This window comes from Acanthochromis polyacanthus, chromosome 3 (genome assembly GCF_021347895.1).
Source record: "Acanthochromis polyacanthus isolate Apoly-LR-REF ecotype Palm Island chromosome 3, KAUST_Apoly_ChrSc, whole genome shotgun sequence".
NCBI lineage: Eukaryota > Metazoa > Chordata > Actinopteri > Pomacentridae > Acanthochromis > Acanthochromis polyacanthus.
Window position 1 is genome coordinate 3,441,674 of NC_067115.1, and position 18,091 is coordinate 3,459,764.

At 37.8% G+C, this 18,091-nt stretch overlaps 1 protein-coding gene across 6 annotated transcripts; it reads right to left on the reverse strand.

Annotated features, from left to right (window-relative positions):
• Positions 1–2,854: 2,854 nt before the first annotated feature.
• LOC110962117 (trypsin-3-like) lies at positions 2,855–17,870 on the reverse strand. Of its 6 annotated transcripts, none has more exons than XR_007941004.1 (7): positions 17,822–17,861; positions 17,221–17,401; positions 16,853–17,038; positions 16,451–16,524; positions 16,161–16,318; positions 15,794–16,084; positions 2,855–3,265 (listed from the first exon to the last, which is right to left on the reverse strand). XR_007941004.1 is itself a non-coding variant. In XM_051945752.1 (7 exons), the coding sequence occupies exons 1-6, from the start codon at positions 17,859–17,861 to the stop codon at positions 15,926–15,928; spliced, it is 798 nt and encodes a 265-aa protein (XP_051801712.1). In that variant the 3' UTR covers positions 2,855–3,393; positions 15,915–15,925. The 6 variants fall into 6 exon arrangements, 4 of the variants coding, with proteins under 4 accessions (XP_051801712.1, XP_051801711.1, XP_051801710.1 ...); XR_007941003.1 differs by having other exon boundaries at positions 2,855–3,272; XM_051945752.1 differs by having other exon boundaries at positions 2,855–3,393; positions 15,915–16,084.
• Between the last annotated feature and the right edge of the window lie 221 nt (positions 17,871–18,091).

The following is an 18,091-nucleotide window of genomic DNA, read 5'->3' on the forward strand; positions in this document are numbered from 1 at the left end:
CATACGCATGAGACTGGACAGTGTATGAAGTAACATAATGCATAATAATGCACTCATAAACAAAGGAGGAAATCTAACCCAACAGCAGCATATTAAACTGTTGAAATTGCTAACAGTTTAGTTCATTTATGATATTCTGAACACTGTAAATTCTGTAAATGTGTGAAGATAATCTAACTGCTATTTTACGGACAGTAAAATGAAGATATTCTGATAACTGTGATGGAGTTCAGGACTCAAAGGATGGCTGCAATGTTACAAATACTATGACTCTGTGAGGTACTGCTCACATATCTGAAGTAAAGTATGCAGTGTGGCTTGCAGTCAGATTGTGACTGATCCTCTCTACAAACTCAGAGAAGATTCTCTTGCAAACATCTGTAAGCAACAAACTGAACTTCAGCTGATGAGTCTCAATAATCTGTTAGTTTGAGACAGAGACTTAAGAGACTTAAAGAATGTATGCGCTTTTCCATTGTGTTGAAAGTGATGCAGAAATGCTACAAGATCCAGCTCAGTGAATCAAACAGTGCTGGCAAAAGAAAAAACAAAAGCAAGCCCTGAATCTTTTCTACTCTACTTTTCTGCCTTGATACACACTGACAGACTGGTACTTAAGTCAGCAGCATGCAGGCCTTCATAACCTGCAGGGTTTGAATCTGTTGATTCAAACTGCTTAGTTCAATTCAAAGATTTAGTATGTTCAGCAGAGCTACAGCAAGTGAACGCACAACGTCAATGTCTAATGCTCTGTGCTGTTTTCACATACTTCATTTACAGGTTATTACTAATATAACTGCACCAGCTCAGCACTGAGTTATCAGATGATTATTTTGCTGTCTTTTAATGCATATTAAAGAAGGAAGGAATCTGTAACACAGCTGAGGTTAACAGCAGTCGAGTTATTCAGCAGCTCACTGGTTGAGGATTTGTTTGTATGTGTGCTGAAAAACTTTGCATCACACACTGGCAATTCCCAAATGTAGGTTTGGTAGCAGCTAGTATTTTTCATGTTCATTCACCACTGTGTGCCTGATATGTTAATATTTCTATTTCACTGGCAATTGATTGTTTTTGCCAGCAGCATATGGTTGTAATATGTGTGAGAAAATCCTGAATTCAAGCCAAATGTCCTCCAGGACTACAATAAAATTGAAGATTAATGTGACACAAATGTAAATGAGACAACTGTGTCCCTAGAATTTCACCTCTTCACCTCCAAATCCCACTATTAAAGTAAAAGACTCAACTCTGAGTTACTCACCAAGCCCCATCAAGAGGAGAAGAAGCTTCAGACGAGCCATCCCTCTCATTCTGTCAGTGACTGAACTCTTGTGACTGGCATATTTTAAATCTGTCAGCATTGCAGTGTTGGTCTTCAAGCCACCAATCGCCTTATGAAAGTCTATCGACACAACCACACAAGCAGCACAATTCTACACATTTGATCCTTATCAAAAGAGAATGACGCAGGAGGAACAAAGAGTCAACAGTCCTAGAACTACTAGTGAGCACTCGGCTTTATAAGGCAAATGTAGAGTTTGAATTAAGACTGTTAAAAAAAAGCTCTCTCCTGTTACCATTCACATTAACCATTTACCCAAATTACAGCAATATCTACCCTTCCTGCTCAAGAGTGACTCAAGGAACATGAAGGGTGTGAGGGGAGACAGGCAGACAGACGCAGAGACCAATAGACACAAACAGAGGGAGCCAGAGGGACAAGACAAGGAGAGAGAGATGCAAGAGAGACAGATGACAAAGACAGGAAGAAGGAGAGACAAGGAGGAAGGAGAAGAATAGAGGCTGGAGCAGTGATCATAACACTGGTGCTGTTTGACGACATGGAAATATATTTTTATGTTGTCTAAATCTTTATGAATCTTTACAATAGAAAGGACTCACTCAATTTTACTGGTTTATAGCTTGTGTGTGAGTGGGCACAACAGGAGAAAGCAATAGGCTGCTAACACACTGACTTTCATCCTGACCTGCAGATTAAACTTCAATACTTACATCATTTTATACATGTATATATTGAATATTTTCTTATCAGTCCGATGGTGAGCTTTTTGCATCAAAATTTCAGTCTGATGTGCACCAATGTTCTGGTCAGTGAAGTGGCTATTCTATTCTATTCTATTCTATTCTATTCTGTTCTATTCTGTTCTGTTCTGTTCTGTTCTGTTCTGTTCTGTTCTATGATTGGCAGACGCTCCATTTGCAGGTGGATTTTAGGTTAACTGTCTTCTAAAATGGTGTCTTATCAAATTTACAGCTTTGAGATCTTTGGATCTTTGTGTGTCACTCTGGAATGTTCTGCTCCTCAGTACACTACATTTGTCAGATTTGATTTTCACATTTCATTATCAATCAGTGTCAGAATCATTACAAATGAAAATGCCATTTTTCAGTCCTAAGTTTATTTTTTTTTCTTTCAAACAATGGAAAATGTCTGTAAAATGTGAGACTTTTTTTTTTTTTACAGATTTACAATTAAAATCGTGCAGCCTGTGTTTTTTCGCAGTTTTTTAGTTTTAACATGTAAATTATGTTTTCTGTGATTTTACGAATACTCCACTGTAATTTAACAAAACAGGAAAAATCTATAAAATAACACTGAATTGTTAAAACTGTTAAAAGCATACATTTTTATGGTGTATGTTTCTAGCACAGTTTAATGTGATGTCAGTAAGGGTGCATTTCTTTAAAACTATTTTCACCACTTTGAGATCAAACTGTAGCTTCACATAGAAATGTTTTGCAGCTGACAAGTTAAACATTATTGTTTTTACAACATACAACAAAATACAACCTGTGAATTTCTTCATGAAGGATTTGAGACACATTTTTTTACAGATACATTTTTATTTAGGCTGAATGCAGAATTATTAGATTCAGTATTTCTCCATCAAATCTAACATCAGTGTGTTGACAGCTTTAAAACAGACTTAAGCCTTTAAACATGAACATTGCTGCAGAAGAAGCAAGAATTACTAATGTGTAAATGCTTCACACAAATCTTCAACCCGGCAGCAGAGAAGATCTCTACAATCACCAGAGTTTAAATGGACATCAAGGATCAGTGACAACAATTCAATATATGATCAAATGTGAAATATGACCACCATGTCTGCTGCTGCTCCAAAGTTAAGGCATTGAATAAAGATCATAAAAGTGTTTCCACAGAACACTGAGATGTCACAGTGGAGTTGACTTTTTCATCATTTTATCCTCTTTGGCATTTTACTCGACTCTACTCAGCCTTTGACCTTTGACCAGCAAATTCTACTGTGCAGAAAGATAAATTAGCAAAACAGTTCTTGCAAAGATGGAATCTAAAGCAACATATATATGATGAAAGCATTTCAGTCTGTTTACACTTAGTCACACCTTAAAGCTTTTTGTCAGGCAATAGCTCTTTGGATCCAAGCATTATATTCAGGATTAAGCTTCAGTTTAATGTTTATCCTAACCCACACAATAGACCACACTTTTTTTTTGGCTTTTTAATCGTATCTTTTATCCATCTTAAGTATTCTTGATTGCAGAGGTTCATGAAAGCAGCTGGTGCAGCACATGCAAAGCCACCATTTCCAGTAAAAGAAATGACACCATAGATCCTGCCTTGATACACCACTCCTCCCCCAGAGTCTCCCTGGAAGAGAGAGAACTATGCTTAGTATTTCCCTATTTACTGAGACATTAATGTATCTGAAAATTATCAGAACTCACAAGACATATATCCACTGTAGGGCTTTGGCCACAGAACCAGTCTTGGTACCCATGGTCTTGGTAAAAGTTTGGGAAATTTGTCTGCAAATAACGTCTGTGGTTTGTACAGTCAACAACTGGGATGTCTGCACAGTGGAGATCTGGTACTTCATCAGGTACTAGAGAAATCAACATAAAAAAATCATTTTTAAATGTTTCCATAAAATACATTGGAAGCAGAAGAGGTTTTAATACAGTCAATGTCTGTGCGTTTGTATGTTTGACTATTAAGATATGTACAGTGCCTTGTGAAAGTATTCAGCCCCCTTGAACTTTTCAACCTTTCGCCACATTTCAGGCTTCAAACATAAAGATATCAAATTTTGATTTTTTGTCAAGAATCAACAACAAGTGGGACACAATCGTGAAGTGGAATGAAATTTATTGGATATTTTATACTTTTTTTAACAAATAAAAACCTGAAAAGTGGGGTGTGCAATATTATTCGGCCCCTTTACTTTCAGTGCAGCAAACTCACTCCAGAAGTTCAGTGAGGATCTCTGAATGATCCAATGTTGTCCTAAATGACTGATGATGATAAATAGAATCCACCTGTGTGTAATCAAGTCTCCGTATAAATGCACCTGCTCTGTGATAGTCTCAGGGTTCTGTTTAAAGTGCAGAGAGCATCATGAAGACCAAGGAACACACCAGGCAGGTCCGAGATACTGTTGTGGAGAAGTTTAAAGCCGGATTTGGATACAAAAAGATTTCCCAAGCTTTAAACATCTCAAGGAGCACTGTGCAAGCAATCATATTGAAATGGAAGGAGTATCAGACCACTGCAAATCTACCAAGACCCGGCCGTCCCTCTAAACTTTCACCTGGAACAAGGAGAAGACTGATCAGAGATGCAGCCAAGAGGCCCATGATCACTCTGGATGAACTGCAGAGATCTACAGCTGAGGTGGGAGAGTCTGTCCATAGGACAACAATCAGTCGTACACTGCACAAATCTGGCCTTTATGGAAGAGTGGCAAGAAGAAAGCCATTTCTCAAAGATATCCATAAAAAGTCTGGTTTGAAGTTTGCCACAAGCCACCTGGGAGACACACCAAACATGTGGAAGAAGGTGCTCTGGTCAGATGAAACCAAAATCCAACTTTTTGGCCACAATGCAAAACGATATGTTTGGCGTAAAAGCAACACAGCTCATCACCCTGAACACACCATCCCCACTGTCAAACATGGTGGTGGCAGCCTCATGGTTTGGGCCTGCTTTTCTTCAGCAGGGACAGGGAAGATGGTTAAAATTGATGGGAAGATGAATGGAGCCAAATACAGGAGCATTCTGGAAGAAAACCTGTTGGAGTCTGCAAAAGACCTGAGACTGGGACGGAGATTTATCTTCCAACAGGACAATGATCCAAAACATAAAGCCAAATCTACAATGGAATGGTTCACAAATAAACGTATCCAGGTGTTAGAATGGCCAAGTCAAAGTCCAGACCTGAATCCAATGGAGAATCTGTGGGCAGAGCTGAAGACTGCTGTTCACAAACGCTCTCCATCCAACCTCACTGGGCTCCAGCTGTTTTGCAAGGAAGAATGGGCAAGAATTTCAGTCTCTCGATGTGCAAAACTGATAGAGACATACCCCAAGCGACTTGCAGTTGTAATTGCAGCAAAAGGTGGCGCTACAAAGTATTAATGCAAGGGGGCCGAATAATATTGCACGCCCCACTTTTCAGGTTTTTATTTGTTAAAGTTTAAAATAAACAATAAATTTCGTTCCACTTCACGATTGTGTCCCACTTGTTGTTGATTCTTGACAAAAAATTAAAATTTGATATCTTTATGTTTGAAGCCTGAAATGTGGTGAAAGGTTGAAAAGTTCAAGGGGGCCGAATACTTTCACAAGGCACTGTATATATACATATATATATGAAAAGTAGAACAAAAAATTGCAAAACCATCTCACTCCTTTGATTATTATTAGTCCAGTCCGCAACGATGGCGGCATGTCCTTGTATCTCAACAGTCTGAGAACTATCACACAAGAAAAACAATGAAAGCAAAAGGATTAGGTCATATATTAAATAAAGCATTTTGTAAAATGCATTGAAATCAAGACATTGAGTGTGACTTTGAAACTGAACCTAATTTCTATCAAACATTGTTGTCTTATTTGTCCTGCTGTGTTTCCCAGCCCTGGAACAAATGCTGAGAAAAGGCTCATAGAAGTTTTCTTTCATCCAAAACAAACCTCATGAATGCAGAATGTTCTTTTCTACAGCAGTGCTCTAGTTGTCTGTATCTGTTACACCTGTGGATAAACAGCTTCACATCATTTTATGCAGAAAAACCCACAACTCACATTCTGGGTTGATTTCTACAGTTAGGAAGGGGTACAGGTGGAATGCCAGAGTTTCCAGGTAGCTGCAGCAGCATGAGGTCATGTTCTCTGTTGTTGTTGTCGGTGTACTTCACAGGATTTGCTGTGATTTGGACTCTTCGAACAGCAGCACCTGCACCTAAATATGCAAACATGGTCCTACATGTGGGCAGAAGTTAAAGATAAACGTTAGACAGTAAACACATGCAGCTTAATCACATAAATACAATTCCAGTTTTTCTCTCATTATATTTTACCTCATCAAGAACACTAAAACATGGATACCAGATAGAATTTATGTTCAGTTGCTACAGAATTCTCAGTAATAATGTGAGTTTCTTACCTTCCTGGTAGGAGGCAGTGAGCAGCAGTCAGAATCCACCGTTCACTGATCAGAGAGCCTCCACACAAGTTGGAAGCCCCGTTAGGATCAACTCCTCTAAGTTTGACGTGGTACGGACGATCACATCGATGACCTCTGATGATTCTCTTCTGCAGATCTACCACTGTGCTCACTGCAACACCTGAAAGAGAAAGTCCTCCACCAGGTGACTTTGAATAAGATCAGAAGTTGTTTGTACTCAGAAAGCAGCACATTTACTTTCAGGGGATTAAACAAGTGAGTGTCCAGCAGGGACCCCAACAGTTTGAAGATATTTACAATCAATAATAAATGTACCTCTGGTTATTACATGCAGTCAGTATGAATATATTAACCTGCAAACAAAAAGACAACAAAAAGTCCCACTCCCAGAACAACACTATAGGCCTCAAACCCCTAAAAATACTGATTTAATCTAACATGTTATGTAATTTTTCCATAAATATACAGACAATATACAATATATTGTAATGCCTTTAAAGTAGATTGTTAACAACAGCTGAGTACCCACCGACCCACAGGAGAAGGAGAAGAAAGGTGAGACGAGCCATCTCTGTCACTGATCCTCCAATGACTGAACTACAGTAACAGTGGTGGCTTTTTAAATGTGTTCACGATGTCCTATTGGTCTATGAGCCACCAATACGCTCCTGAAAGTTAATCAAAGCAAACCCATTGGCCACAAAACTCTCCACCCTTGTGCAAAGCTTTGAAGACTTGCCAAATGTGCCCCACCCTGCATTGCATGAGGGCTTTTTTTTTTATTTTTTAATTAGATGCACAAAGTTGTGCAGTTGCATTGTGTCATGATCTGCTTGGTCGTTCTGTGCATTAAACTACTGATTGGAAAACAATTAGTTTCCATTTAAATTCTTCCCTTGAGTTGATTGTGAATACATGACAGTAGTGGTGGATTGATTTACCCACTGCATTGAGGTACTTCAAAATGTCTTTCAGTCGAGGCTTCTGTTGATCATTGCGACAGAAAATCTTTACAATAGAAAGGAATCACTTAGTTTTACTGGTTAACAGCTTGTGTGTGAGTGGGCACAACAGGAGAACACCATGGGCAATTTTACTGCAAAAAAACAAACAAAAAACGCCTTGGTGTTGAAAGAATACACTTTTAAATCAGTTTGTGTGTAGTATAACATCTTTGCTCCTTGGAGGTTTGTGTTATACTTCAGAAATATGTTGTTCTTAGAAGACAACATCATGCTGCTGCTGACCTGAATGAACACAGGACAAGAATTAAAAGCAGATTTCAGGAACTAGCTGAAAAATATACAATCTCATAGTTACCACCTTGTGTCAGTTTGACTTTTCATCCTGACATGCAGATTAAACTTCAAGATTTCAGGTCAAACACAAGAGGAAGACCAACAGTCAAGTCATCTTCACAGCAGAAGTGAGGAGGAAAACAAAATGGACACAAGTCCTTCACTGTCAGTCCAACTGTTTCATAGCTGACATTTTGACAGAAGCAGCAAAAGCAAACAATGAAATAAACAACATCTGTATTTCTTTCAGGTCAGTCTGGTTAAAGGTCTGCTACACTACATACTGGGTATATACTGTATCTCATTCACAAATCTCAGACACAATCAACTGGCTCAGAGAAAGGTCAGTGTGAAGTGACCTCCTTCAAAGTCTGAACTGTGATCTGTTTTCATGTCCAACCATAGATGTTCAATTGTGTTCTTTAGATGTGATGCACAATCAGACACATGTCAACCATTCTCTGTTCAGTCGATTCAGAAAGTATTCAGAACACCTCACTTATTATTTCTTATTAATGCGTCATGTTATTGCAAATCATGGTCGGATCTTTTCTTTTTGCTTTAATTGTCCTGTAGCGCTTGACTGGAATCCACCTGTGACAAACTTATTTCAGAAAGTCCTACACCTGTAATATTATGTCCCATAACTGATATTGTATGCCAGAATAACAAACTAGTTCTGAAGAAAAGGGACTGCAGATCTTTATGACAACATTAAGCAGAGACAAAGATTAGATCAAAGCTGTGAAACTCCTTCAAAACCTTTAACTGGTCTTGGTTATTGTTAAATAGAACTCTGGAAGTACCTGGACTTTTTAAGAATCTGCTTCAACTGAATATTCAGGAAAGGAGATCAATGGAAAAGGAAATAATCTGGATTTCAGTAACTCGGCACTGCTCATCATCTGGTCTACCATCCCTGCAGTGAAACATGGTGGTGGCATCATCATTCTATGGTGGTACTGGTCAGCAGTATGGACAGGGACACTGGAAGGGACAGAGGAAAGGATCAATGCAGGTAAATAGTGAGGGATCCTTGAAGAAAACCTGCTTCAGAGTGCAGCCACCTGAGACTTGGAGATGATTTATCTTTCAGTGTAAAAACATAAAGCATAGCGACAAACAGTACAATCTTTGTGTGGCATTTGTACAAGTCTCTGTGGCAAATAATTTGAATCTTTTGAGCAAAAAGGGGATTTTCACAGAATGTTCTTTGATTTATGTCTATGTTTAAGGGACAAGGCCTTACTTTGAGTGAGACACAGCTTTAAAAAGAAGCTTTTGTTGATCTTTGTAAAAATGTTTTGTGTGTTGTATAGCATCATTGCTCCTTAAATGTATGTGTTATACTTCAGAAATATGTTGTTCTCAGAAGACAACATCATGCTGCTGCTGACCTGAATGACCTCAGGACAAGAATTAAAAGCAGATTTCAGGAACTAAATGGAAAATATACAATCTCACAGTTACCACCTTGTGTCATTTTGACTTTTCATCCTGACATGCAGATTAAACTTCAAGATTTCAAGTGAAACACAAGAGGAAGACCAACAGTCAAGTCATCTTCACAACAGAAGTGAGGAGAAAAACAACATGGACACAAGTCCTTCACTGTCAGTCCAACTGTTTCATAGCTGACATTTTGACAAAAGCAGGAACAGCAAATAATGATATAAATAACATCTGTATTTCCTTTAGGTCAGTCTGGTTAAAGGTCTGGTATGATATGAACTGAGACTTACACCAGAGTGGCTTTGGGACAAATTTCTGTCATGAACTTTAATAACTTGAACAATTTGACTAAATGGGGAATTTTCACAGAAAGATCCTGGATGTCTGTACATGCTGAAGAGAAACGGAGTTGAAAGGCTTTTGAACAAAATAATTGATGTCTTGATGTTGAGCCTACTAAAAATGTAATTTAAACAAAAGGTATCACTTTGTTGAAATGTGGCCACAATAAGGAAAATGAACAATGTAGTTAATTTGTAGAAAGCTTCTACAGGGGGCCTTCAGTGAATGCTACTTTTGTCAAGCATATAATGACAAGTTTCACTCTCTGAAATGGTACAAATCTCTTCTGCCCTCACAAACACACCAACACCCGTCAGAACTGAATGGAGCTGAAATGAACTGAACTGACATCATACTAATGGATTACAGACTGTGCAACTCAACTTTTTACAGATTATATCAACAATCAAAGGATAAAGAGTCAAATAGCTTAACATTTAAAGAAAAATAAGCTCCATCTGTAGTAGCTGAGTGAATGGAAGTAAAGAGTTCCATATATATTGTGGAGTCAGACGCTCACTTACAGGATGTCATCTTACATGGATGACAATCATAGACTAGAAAAGCACTCGGAGAGCGCATACCTCCGCCATGCCGTTTGTCTGTCTGTCCATCTGTGTGTGTGTGTGTGTGTGTGTGTGTGTCTGTCTGTTTGTCTGTTAACAGCATAACTCAAAAAGTCATGGACGGATTTTCACCAAATTTTTACAGGATGTCCGGAAGAGCAAGAGTAAGAATCGATTAGATTTTGGAGGTGATCCGAATCACCGTCTGGATCCAGGAATTTTTTGAAGGTCGAAGGACAATTGAGAGATGGCCGCCAGACAGAGACAGAGAACTGACCAACTGACCTTTTTGGGGGGATTTTTACTTCTTGTAGTAATTTAGGACATTTTTGTGGTGATTTTCCAGATTTTTTTCGTCATTTTGGTTTCAGTTTTTAGCAGAACTCAGATGTGTTTCTCCTCCCAAATGTCACATTTCCATCTGCTGGACTGATGAAGCTCCGAAAAAGTCCATTAAAATTGACTCCTTCCATCATTTCTGATCCTCAGAACTTCATCTGAACCTCCCCTACAGTTTCTAAGGACCTGGAACTCTGTAAATATTCTGAATGTATAACTTGATGGACTAAAGTTCCTGCAGATGAAGAGCCATCTGGTTCTTCTTCCTCCTCCATCTCTGGTCTCAGGTCAATTCCTGCTCAAGAGAACTACCGGGGTAAAAGCTGTAGAATGTCAGACCAATATGTTAATTTGATCGTCCAGTGGACAAAGTTCTGAAGGGAAACATTTACCCCATGATTCACCTGTTTATGACGCTGTACATCAACTAAAAGAACTTTAAAATATTTGAGGAAATTCACAGCAACTAGGTGTACAAATTTCTGTCAGTCACACACATGTATAGTGTTGCTTTGTAGGATACAGATCAGGATATAAGGACTCTGCATGTCCATTTATTCTTACCACTAAGCACGGTCTCTTCATGGAGGTGGAGAAGAAAATACTAGTAGATCTTTGGAAGACTCATGTAGTTTCTGGTCTTCTTTGTTTTAAAAATGTGACATATGAAAGAATAAACAAGAGGCTTTGGTATCAGCTGGATTTGTGGAAGTTTCCTGGGAAATGAGGAAATGCAGACCATGAGCTGATCCAGGAGCAGGACTGGATAGAACTGGTTCCACCACCTCTGTGGCCTGTTCACACAGTAAACAATGTCTGTGTCTTTGTTGGACCCTGGTTGACATGAGTCTCCTTTGTTTTGACAAATCTCCAGGCTTCTCCACGTCTCTTACTTCAGGTTAGGGTGCATTATTCTTTTCACTGCTCTTCTACCCTCCTCGGCCCCTCACAAACACACCGATGCCTTTCAGAACTGAACGGAGCTGAAATGAACTGAACTGAAATCATTCTAATGAACTGCAGATTATTCACCTCCTCCGAGCTTCTAACTGTGGAAAACAACCTTGATCATGGCAAATATAATGACTTTTAAATCACACAAACGAGTCATGACAATAACTTATAAAGTGTCAGTAATGACAGTAATAAAGAGGTATCCAGCTTTATTTTTACTAAAGTCACAACTGAAGTCTGTTTTAGGCTGCATACTGTGGAGCTGTTTGACTGTATGGAAATATATTTTTTATTTTGTTTTAAGAACAAATTCAATAAATGGGGACATTGCAGTTGCAAAAAGTAGTATAATGTAAACTAATTACCTTCTTTTAAATACTTCTTCCAGTTTTACACTTCAGCTGAGAGGCTGACATGTTTTCATTCATTCTCATCTTTTTACCAAAAACTACAATCTGCAACTCAGATAAGCAGCCATGACACAAGACAGTGAGAACAGATTTGAAGGAGCAGCACTGGGGAAGATAATGGAAGGTAAATTATACTGGTGACTAATCTGGGGCTTTTCTCCTTTAGTGGTGAATTGATGAGTAGTTTCATATTTTGTTCACAGTTCTGTGCTTCAATATTTCTGGCTTCAAAACATGTGAACATCTTTTAAGATGAACACAAAAGACACAAGAATCACAGACATCAACTCTAGATCTGAAATCTCAGGTTTTTTGTTCAACATTTACGTTTCATTATTTCCATTTACAGTGGTGGAAAAAGTTTTCAGACACTCCATACATTTGTGAAATCTTCAAATGCAGTTTCTTTGAATACAATCACAGCCAGAATACTAAACAAATTCTACAAAAGCATTAAAAACTTAAAATTGATCTGTTCCATAACAATAAGAAATATTGAGTATTTGGTCAGTTTGGTCGAATTTAGTTTTGATATTTTTTCTTGTAAACAACAAAGAAAAATATTATTTGCATTTGTTTGTGTCTGTCTAATGCAGCCCCAATTCTGAAACACAAAAAAGATTTTTTCCACAAATACAGGGTGACACAAAAAAACGGGAACTTTTTAACAATCCAATAAAACCAAGAGTGATGGAAGAAAAATATTTTATTCATAGTAATTGAAACCTTAAAACATGCCATTTAAGAAACAATGATGGAATTTTCATTTTTTAAAATGACTTCCTGTAGGTGGCGTCCTCCTGTACGAATGCATTCTTGAAATCTGCTGTTGAGATTCCTCATTGACCGCTGCAACGTCTCAGCTGGGATACTGTGAACTTCATCCTGAATTCTCTGTTTTAACTCATCCAGAGTTCTTGGTCGAGTCGTGTACACTTTACTCTTGAGATAGCCCCAGGGAGATTTCAAGAATGAACACCTTGAAAAGCTTGAACACAGAATATTAACAGAAATTTATTTCACATCCCAGGCTTGGTTCTGCATTCCTTGTTGTCAGTCAAAGGTACAGGATTAATGTTAGTAACACAGCTAAGTAACTTCAGGAGCATGATGTCATGGTTTGGAAAGACCACAGATTTTTCTTGGATTTTCACTGATTTTCCTGGAACTGGATGCAAACCTACAACTGTATACCGAGAAGGAAGAGGAACAGCATACCCCTCCAGTTAAAAACAAACAAGAAAAACAACAAAGAAAATCTCTCGTCATGCTTATAAAGTGTTTTAACCTTTTTCTGTCATCAGTTACGTAATTTTGTCAAAACTCTGCCTGACGTGTTTCGACAGAGCCTTCCGTCTTCGTCAGAGGTGTCACTAGGTTGTGTGTGACGTAGTTAAAAACCAGCTGATGTTCACTGGGGCGATGTCAATCTGTCAAATTTTGACAGGTCGACACCGCCCCCCCACTGTCCCCTCGCCGTATAGCAACTTTAGACACCATGCTTATAAAGTGCTGCATGGATTTATAACCACACACTCACAGATGTCTAACAATTTAAGATCTAGCTTTGAAGTGTTTATCATGAACCCAGGATTAAATTTTTAATGTTAAAAAAAATTACCCACTGGCCTGAGGTGCCTTTAAAATGTCTTAACAGAAAGGAATCACTTAATTTTACTGGTTTCTAGCTTGTGTGTGAGTGGCCACAACAGGAGAAACCTTGGTGTTGAAAGAATACGCTTTTAAAACAGTTAAAGTGGTTTGTGTGTTGTATTACATCTTTGCTCCTTGAAGGTTTGTGTTATATTTTAGATATAAAATATAGAGCATTTACATATGCTCAAATTCTACTCAGGCATTCATGCAGAGGAACAAGTAGAACGTTCTGGAATGGCCGTCTCAGTCCCCAGACCTGAATATTATTGAAAATCTGTGGTGTGATTTAAAGCGGGCTGTCCATGCTCGGAAACCATCAAATCTGACTGAACTGGAGATGTTTTGTAAAGAAGAATGGTCAAAAATACCTTCAACCAGATTTCAGACCCTCATTGGAAGCTATAGGAAGTGTTTAGAGGCTGTTATTTCTGCAAAAGGAGGATCTACTTAATATTGATGTAATTTTTCTGTTGGGGTGCCCAAATTTATGCACCTGTCTACTTTTGTTTAAATAATTATTGCTGACTTTCTGTAAATCCTATAAACTTCATTTCACTTCTCATTTATCACTGTGTTCGTCGGCTATATGATGTATTTAACTGAAATTGCTGATCTGAACAACCAGTGATTTATAAAGGAAAATCTTGAACATTATCAGGGGTGCCCAAACTTTTGCATACCACTGTATGTTGTTCTCAGAGTCATGCTGCTGCTGACCTGAATGACCTCAGGACAAGAATTAAAAGCAGATTTCAGGAACTAGCAGGAAAATATAGAATCCCACAGTTATATCCACAGTCATATTGAGTGTTTCAGGTGAAACACAAGAGGAAGACCAACAGTCAAGTCATCTTCACAACAGAAGTGAGGAGGAAAACAAAATGTCCTTCAATGTCAGTCCGATTGTTTCATAGCTGACATTTTGTTTTTTTGTTTGTAATATATGTGTGTGTGTGTGTGTGTGTGTGTGTGTGTGTGTGTGTGTGTGTGTGTGTGTATTTATACATACATATTTATATGTATATTTATATCATTTTTTACGTGTATATATTGAAATTACTTTTTATAGAACAAATTTTTTATCAGTCCGATGGTGAGCTTTTTGCATCAAAATTTCAGTCTGATGTGCACCAACTAGTGTATGTTCTGGTCAGTAAAGTGGCTGTTCTATTCTATTCTATTCTATTCTATTCTATTCTGTTCTATTCTATTCTATTCTATGATTGGCAGATGTTCCATTTGCAGGTGGATTTTAGGTTAACTGTCTTCTAAAATGGTGTCTTATCAAATTTACAGCTTTGAGATCTTTGGATCTTTGTGTGTTTCTCTGGAATGTTCTGCTCCTCAGTACACTACATTTGTCAGATTTGACTTTCACATTTCATTATCAATCAGTGTCAGAATCATTACAAATGAAAATGCCATTTTTCAGTCCTAAGTTTATTTTTTTTCTTTCAAACAATGGAAAATGTCTGTAAAATGTGAGACTTTTTTTTTTTTTTACAGATTTACAATTAAAATCGTGCAGCCTGTGTTTTTTCGCAGTTTTTTAGTTTTAACATGTAAATTATGTTTTCTGTGATTTTACGAATACTCCACTGTAATTTAACAAAACAGGAAAAATCTATAAAATAACACTGAATTTTGAAAATTACAGTTAAAACTGTTAAAAGCATACATTTTTATGGTGTATGTTTCTAGCACAGTTTAATGTGATGTCAGTAAGGGTGCATTTCTTTAAAACTATTTTCACCACTTTGACATCAAACTGTAGCTTCACATAGAAATGTTTTGCAGCTGACAAGTTAAACATTATTGTTTTTACAACATACAACAAAATACAACCTGTGAATTTCTTCATGAAGGATTTGAGACACATTTTTTTACAGATACATTTTTTATTTAGGCTGAATGCAGAATTATTAGATTCAGTATTTCTCCATCAAATCTAATATCAGTGTGTTGACAGCTTTAAAACAGACTTAAGCCTTTAAACATGAACATTGCTGCAGAAGAAGCTAGAATTACTAATGTGTAAATGCTTCACACAAATCTTCAACCCGGCAGCAGAGAAGATCTCTACAATCACCAGAGTTTAAATGGACATCAAGGATCAGTGACAACAATTCAATATATGATCAAATGTGAAATATGACCACCATGTCTGCTGCTGCTCCAAAGTTAAGGCATTGAATAAAGATCATAAAAGTGTTTCCACAGAACACTGAGATGTCACAGTGGAGTGGACTTTTTCATCATTTTATCCTCTTTGGCATTTTACTCGACTCTACTCAGCCTTTGACCTTTGACCACCAAATTCTACTGTGCAGAAAGGTAAATTAGCAAAACAGTTCTTGCACAGATGTAATTTAAAGCAACATATATATGATGAAAGCATTTCAGTCTGTTTACACTTAGTCACACCTTAAAGCTTTTTATCCAGTTGTTAGGATCCTAGTGATCCAAGCATTGTACTCAGGATGGCAGAGGTTCATAAAAGCAGCTGGTTGAGCACATGCAAACTGATTATCTCCACTAAAAGAAAAGACACCGTAGATCTGGCCATTATACACCACTCCTCCCCCAGAGTCTCCCTGGAAGAGAGAGAAATATGCTTAGTTTTCCCTTTTTACTGAGATATTAATGTATCTGAAAATTATCACAACTCACATGACATGCATCCACTGTAGGGCTTTGGCCACAGAACCAGTGTTGGTAGTTTTTGTTTTGGTAAAAGTTTGGGAAATTTGTCTGCAAATGATGTCTGTAGTTTGTACAGTCAACAACTGGGATGTCTGCACAGTGGAGATCTGGTACTACACGAGGTCCTAGAGAAATCAACATAAAAAATCATTTTTAAATATTTCCATAAAATACACTGGAAGCAGAAGAGGCATTTTTATGGTTGACTATTAACTTAATATATGAAAAGTAGAACAAAAATGACAAAACCATCTCACTCCTTTCATTATAATTATTCCAGTCCGCAACGATGGCACCATGTCCTGCTATCTCAACAGTATGATGACGATCACTATCACACAAGAAAAACAATGAAAGCAAAAGGATTAGGTCATATATTATATTAAGCATTTTACAAAATGCATTGAAATCAAGACACTGAGTCTGACTTTGAAACTGAACCTAATTTCTAGGAAACATTGTTGTCTTATTTGTCCTGCTGTGTTTCCCAGCCCTGGAACAAATGTTGAGAAAAGGCTCATAGATGTTTTCTTTCATCCAAAACAAACAACATGAATGTAGAATGTTCTTTTCTACAGCAGTGCTCTGGTTGTCTGTATCTGTTACACCTATGGATAAACAGCTTCGTATCATTTTATGCAGAAAAACTCACAACTCACTGTCTGGGTTGATTTCCACAGTTAGGAAGAGCAATAGGCTGAATGTTAGGGTTTAGGTTTAGGTTTGGAGGTAGCTGCAGCAGCATGAGGTCATGTTGTCTGTTGTTGTTGGTGTAGATCACAGGATTTGCTGTGATTTGGACTCTTTGAGCAGCATCACCTACACCTAAAAATGCAAATATGGTCCTACATGTGGGTAGAAATTAAAGATAAACATTAGACAGTAAACACATGCAGCTTAATCACATAAATACAATTCCAGTTTTTCTCATTATATTTTACCTCATCAAGAACACTAAAACATGGATACCAGATAGAATTTATGTTCAGTTGCTACAGAATTCTCAGTAATAATGTGAGTTTCTTACCTTCCTGGCAGGAGGCAGTGAGCAGCAGTCAGAATCCACCGTTCACTGATCAGAGAGCCTCCACACAAGGCGTAATTCCCATTAGGTGAAGTCATTTGAAATCTGACATGGAAATAACGATCACATCGATGACCTCTGATGATTCTCTTCTGCAGATCTACCACTGTGCTCACTGCAACGCCTGAAAGAGAAAGTCCTCCACCAGGTGACTTTGAATAAGATCAGTAGTTGTTTGTACTCAGAAAGCAGCACATTTACTTTCAGGGGATTAAACAAGTGAGTGTCCAGCAGGGACCCCAACAGTTTGAAGATATTTACAATCAATAATAAATGTACCTCTGGTTATTACATGCAGTCAGTATGAATATATTTACCTCCAAACAAAAAGACAACAAAAAGTCCCACTCCCAGAACAACACTATAGGCCTCAAACCCCTAAAAATACTGATTTAATCTAACATGTTATGTAATTTTTCCATAAATATACAGACACATACATAGTATCTCAGAAAGAATGATGATGGCATTCCCAAAATAAACAAGTGACACAGTAAACTGTAATGCCTTTAAAGTAGACTGTAAACAACAGCTGAGTACCCACCGACCCACAGGAGAAGGAGAAGAAAGGTGAGACGAGCCATCTCTGTCACTGATCCTCCAATGACTGAACTACAGTAACAGTGGTGCCTTTTAAATGTGTTCATGTTGTCCTATTGGTCTATGAGCCACCAATACCCTCCTGAAAGTTTATCAAAGCAAACCCATTGGCCACAAAACTCTCCACCCTTGTGCAAAGCTTTGAAGACTTGCCAAATGTGCCCCACCCTGCATTGCATGAGGTGTTTTTTTTTTTTTTTTTTTATTAGATGCA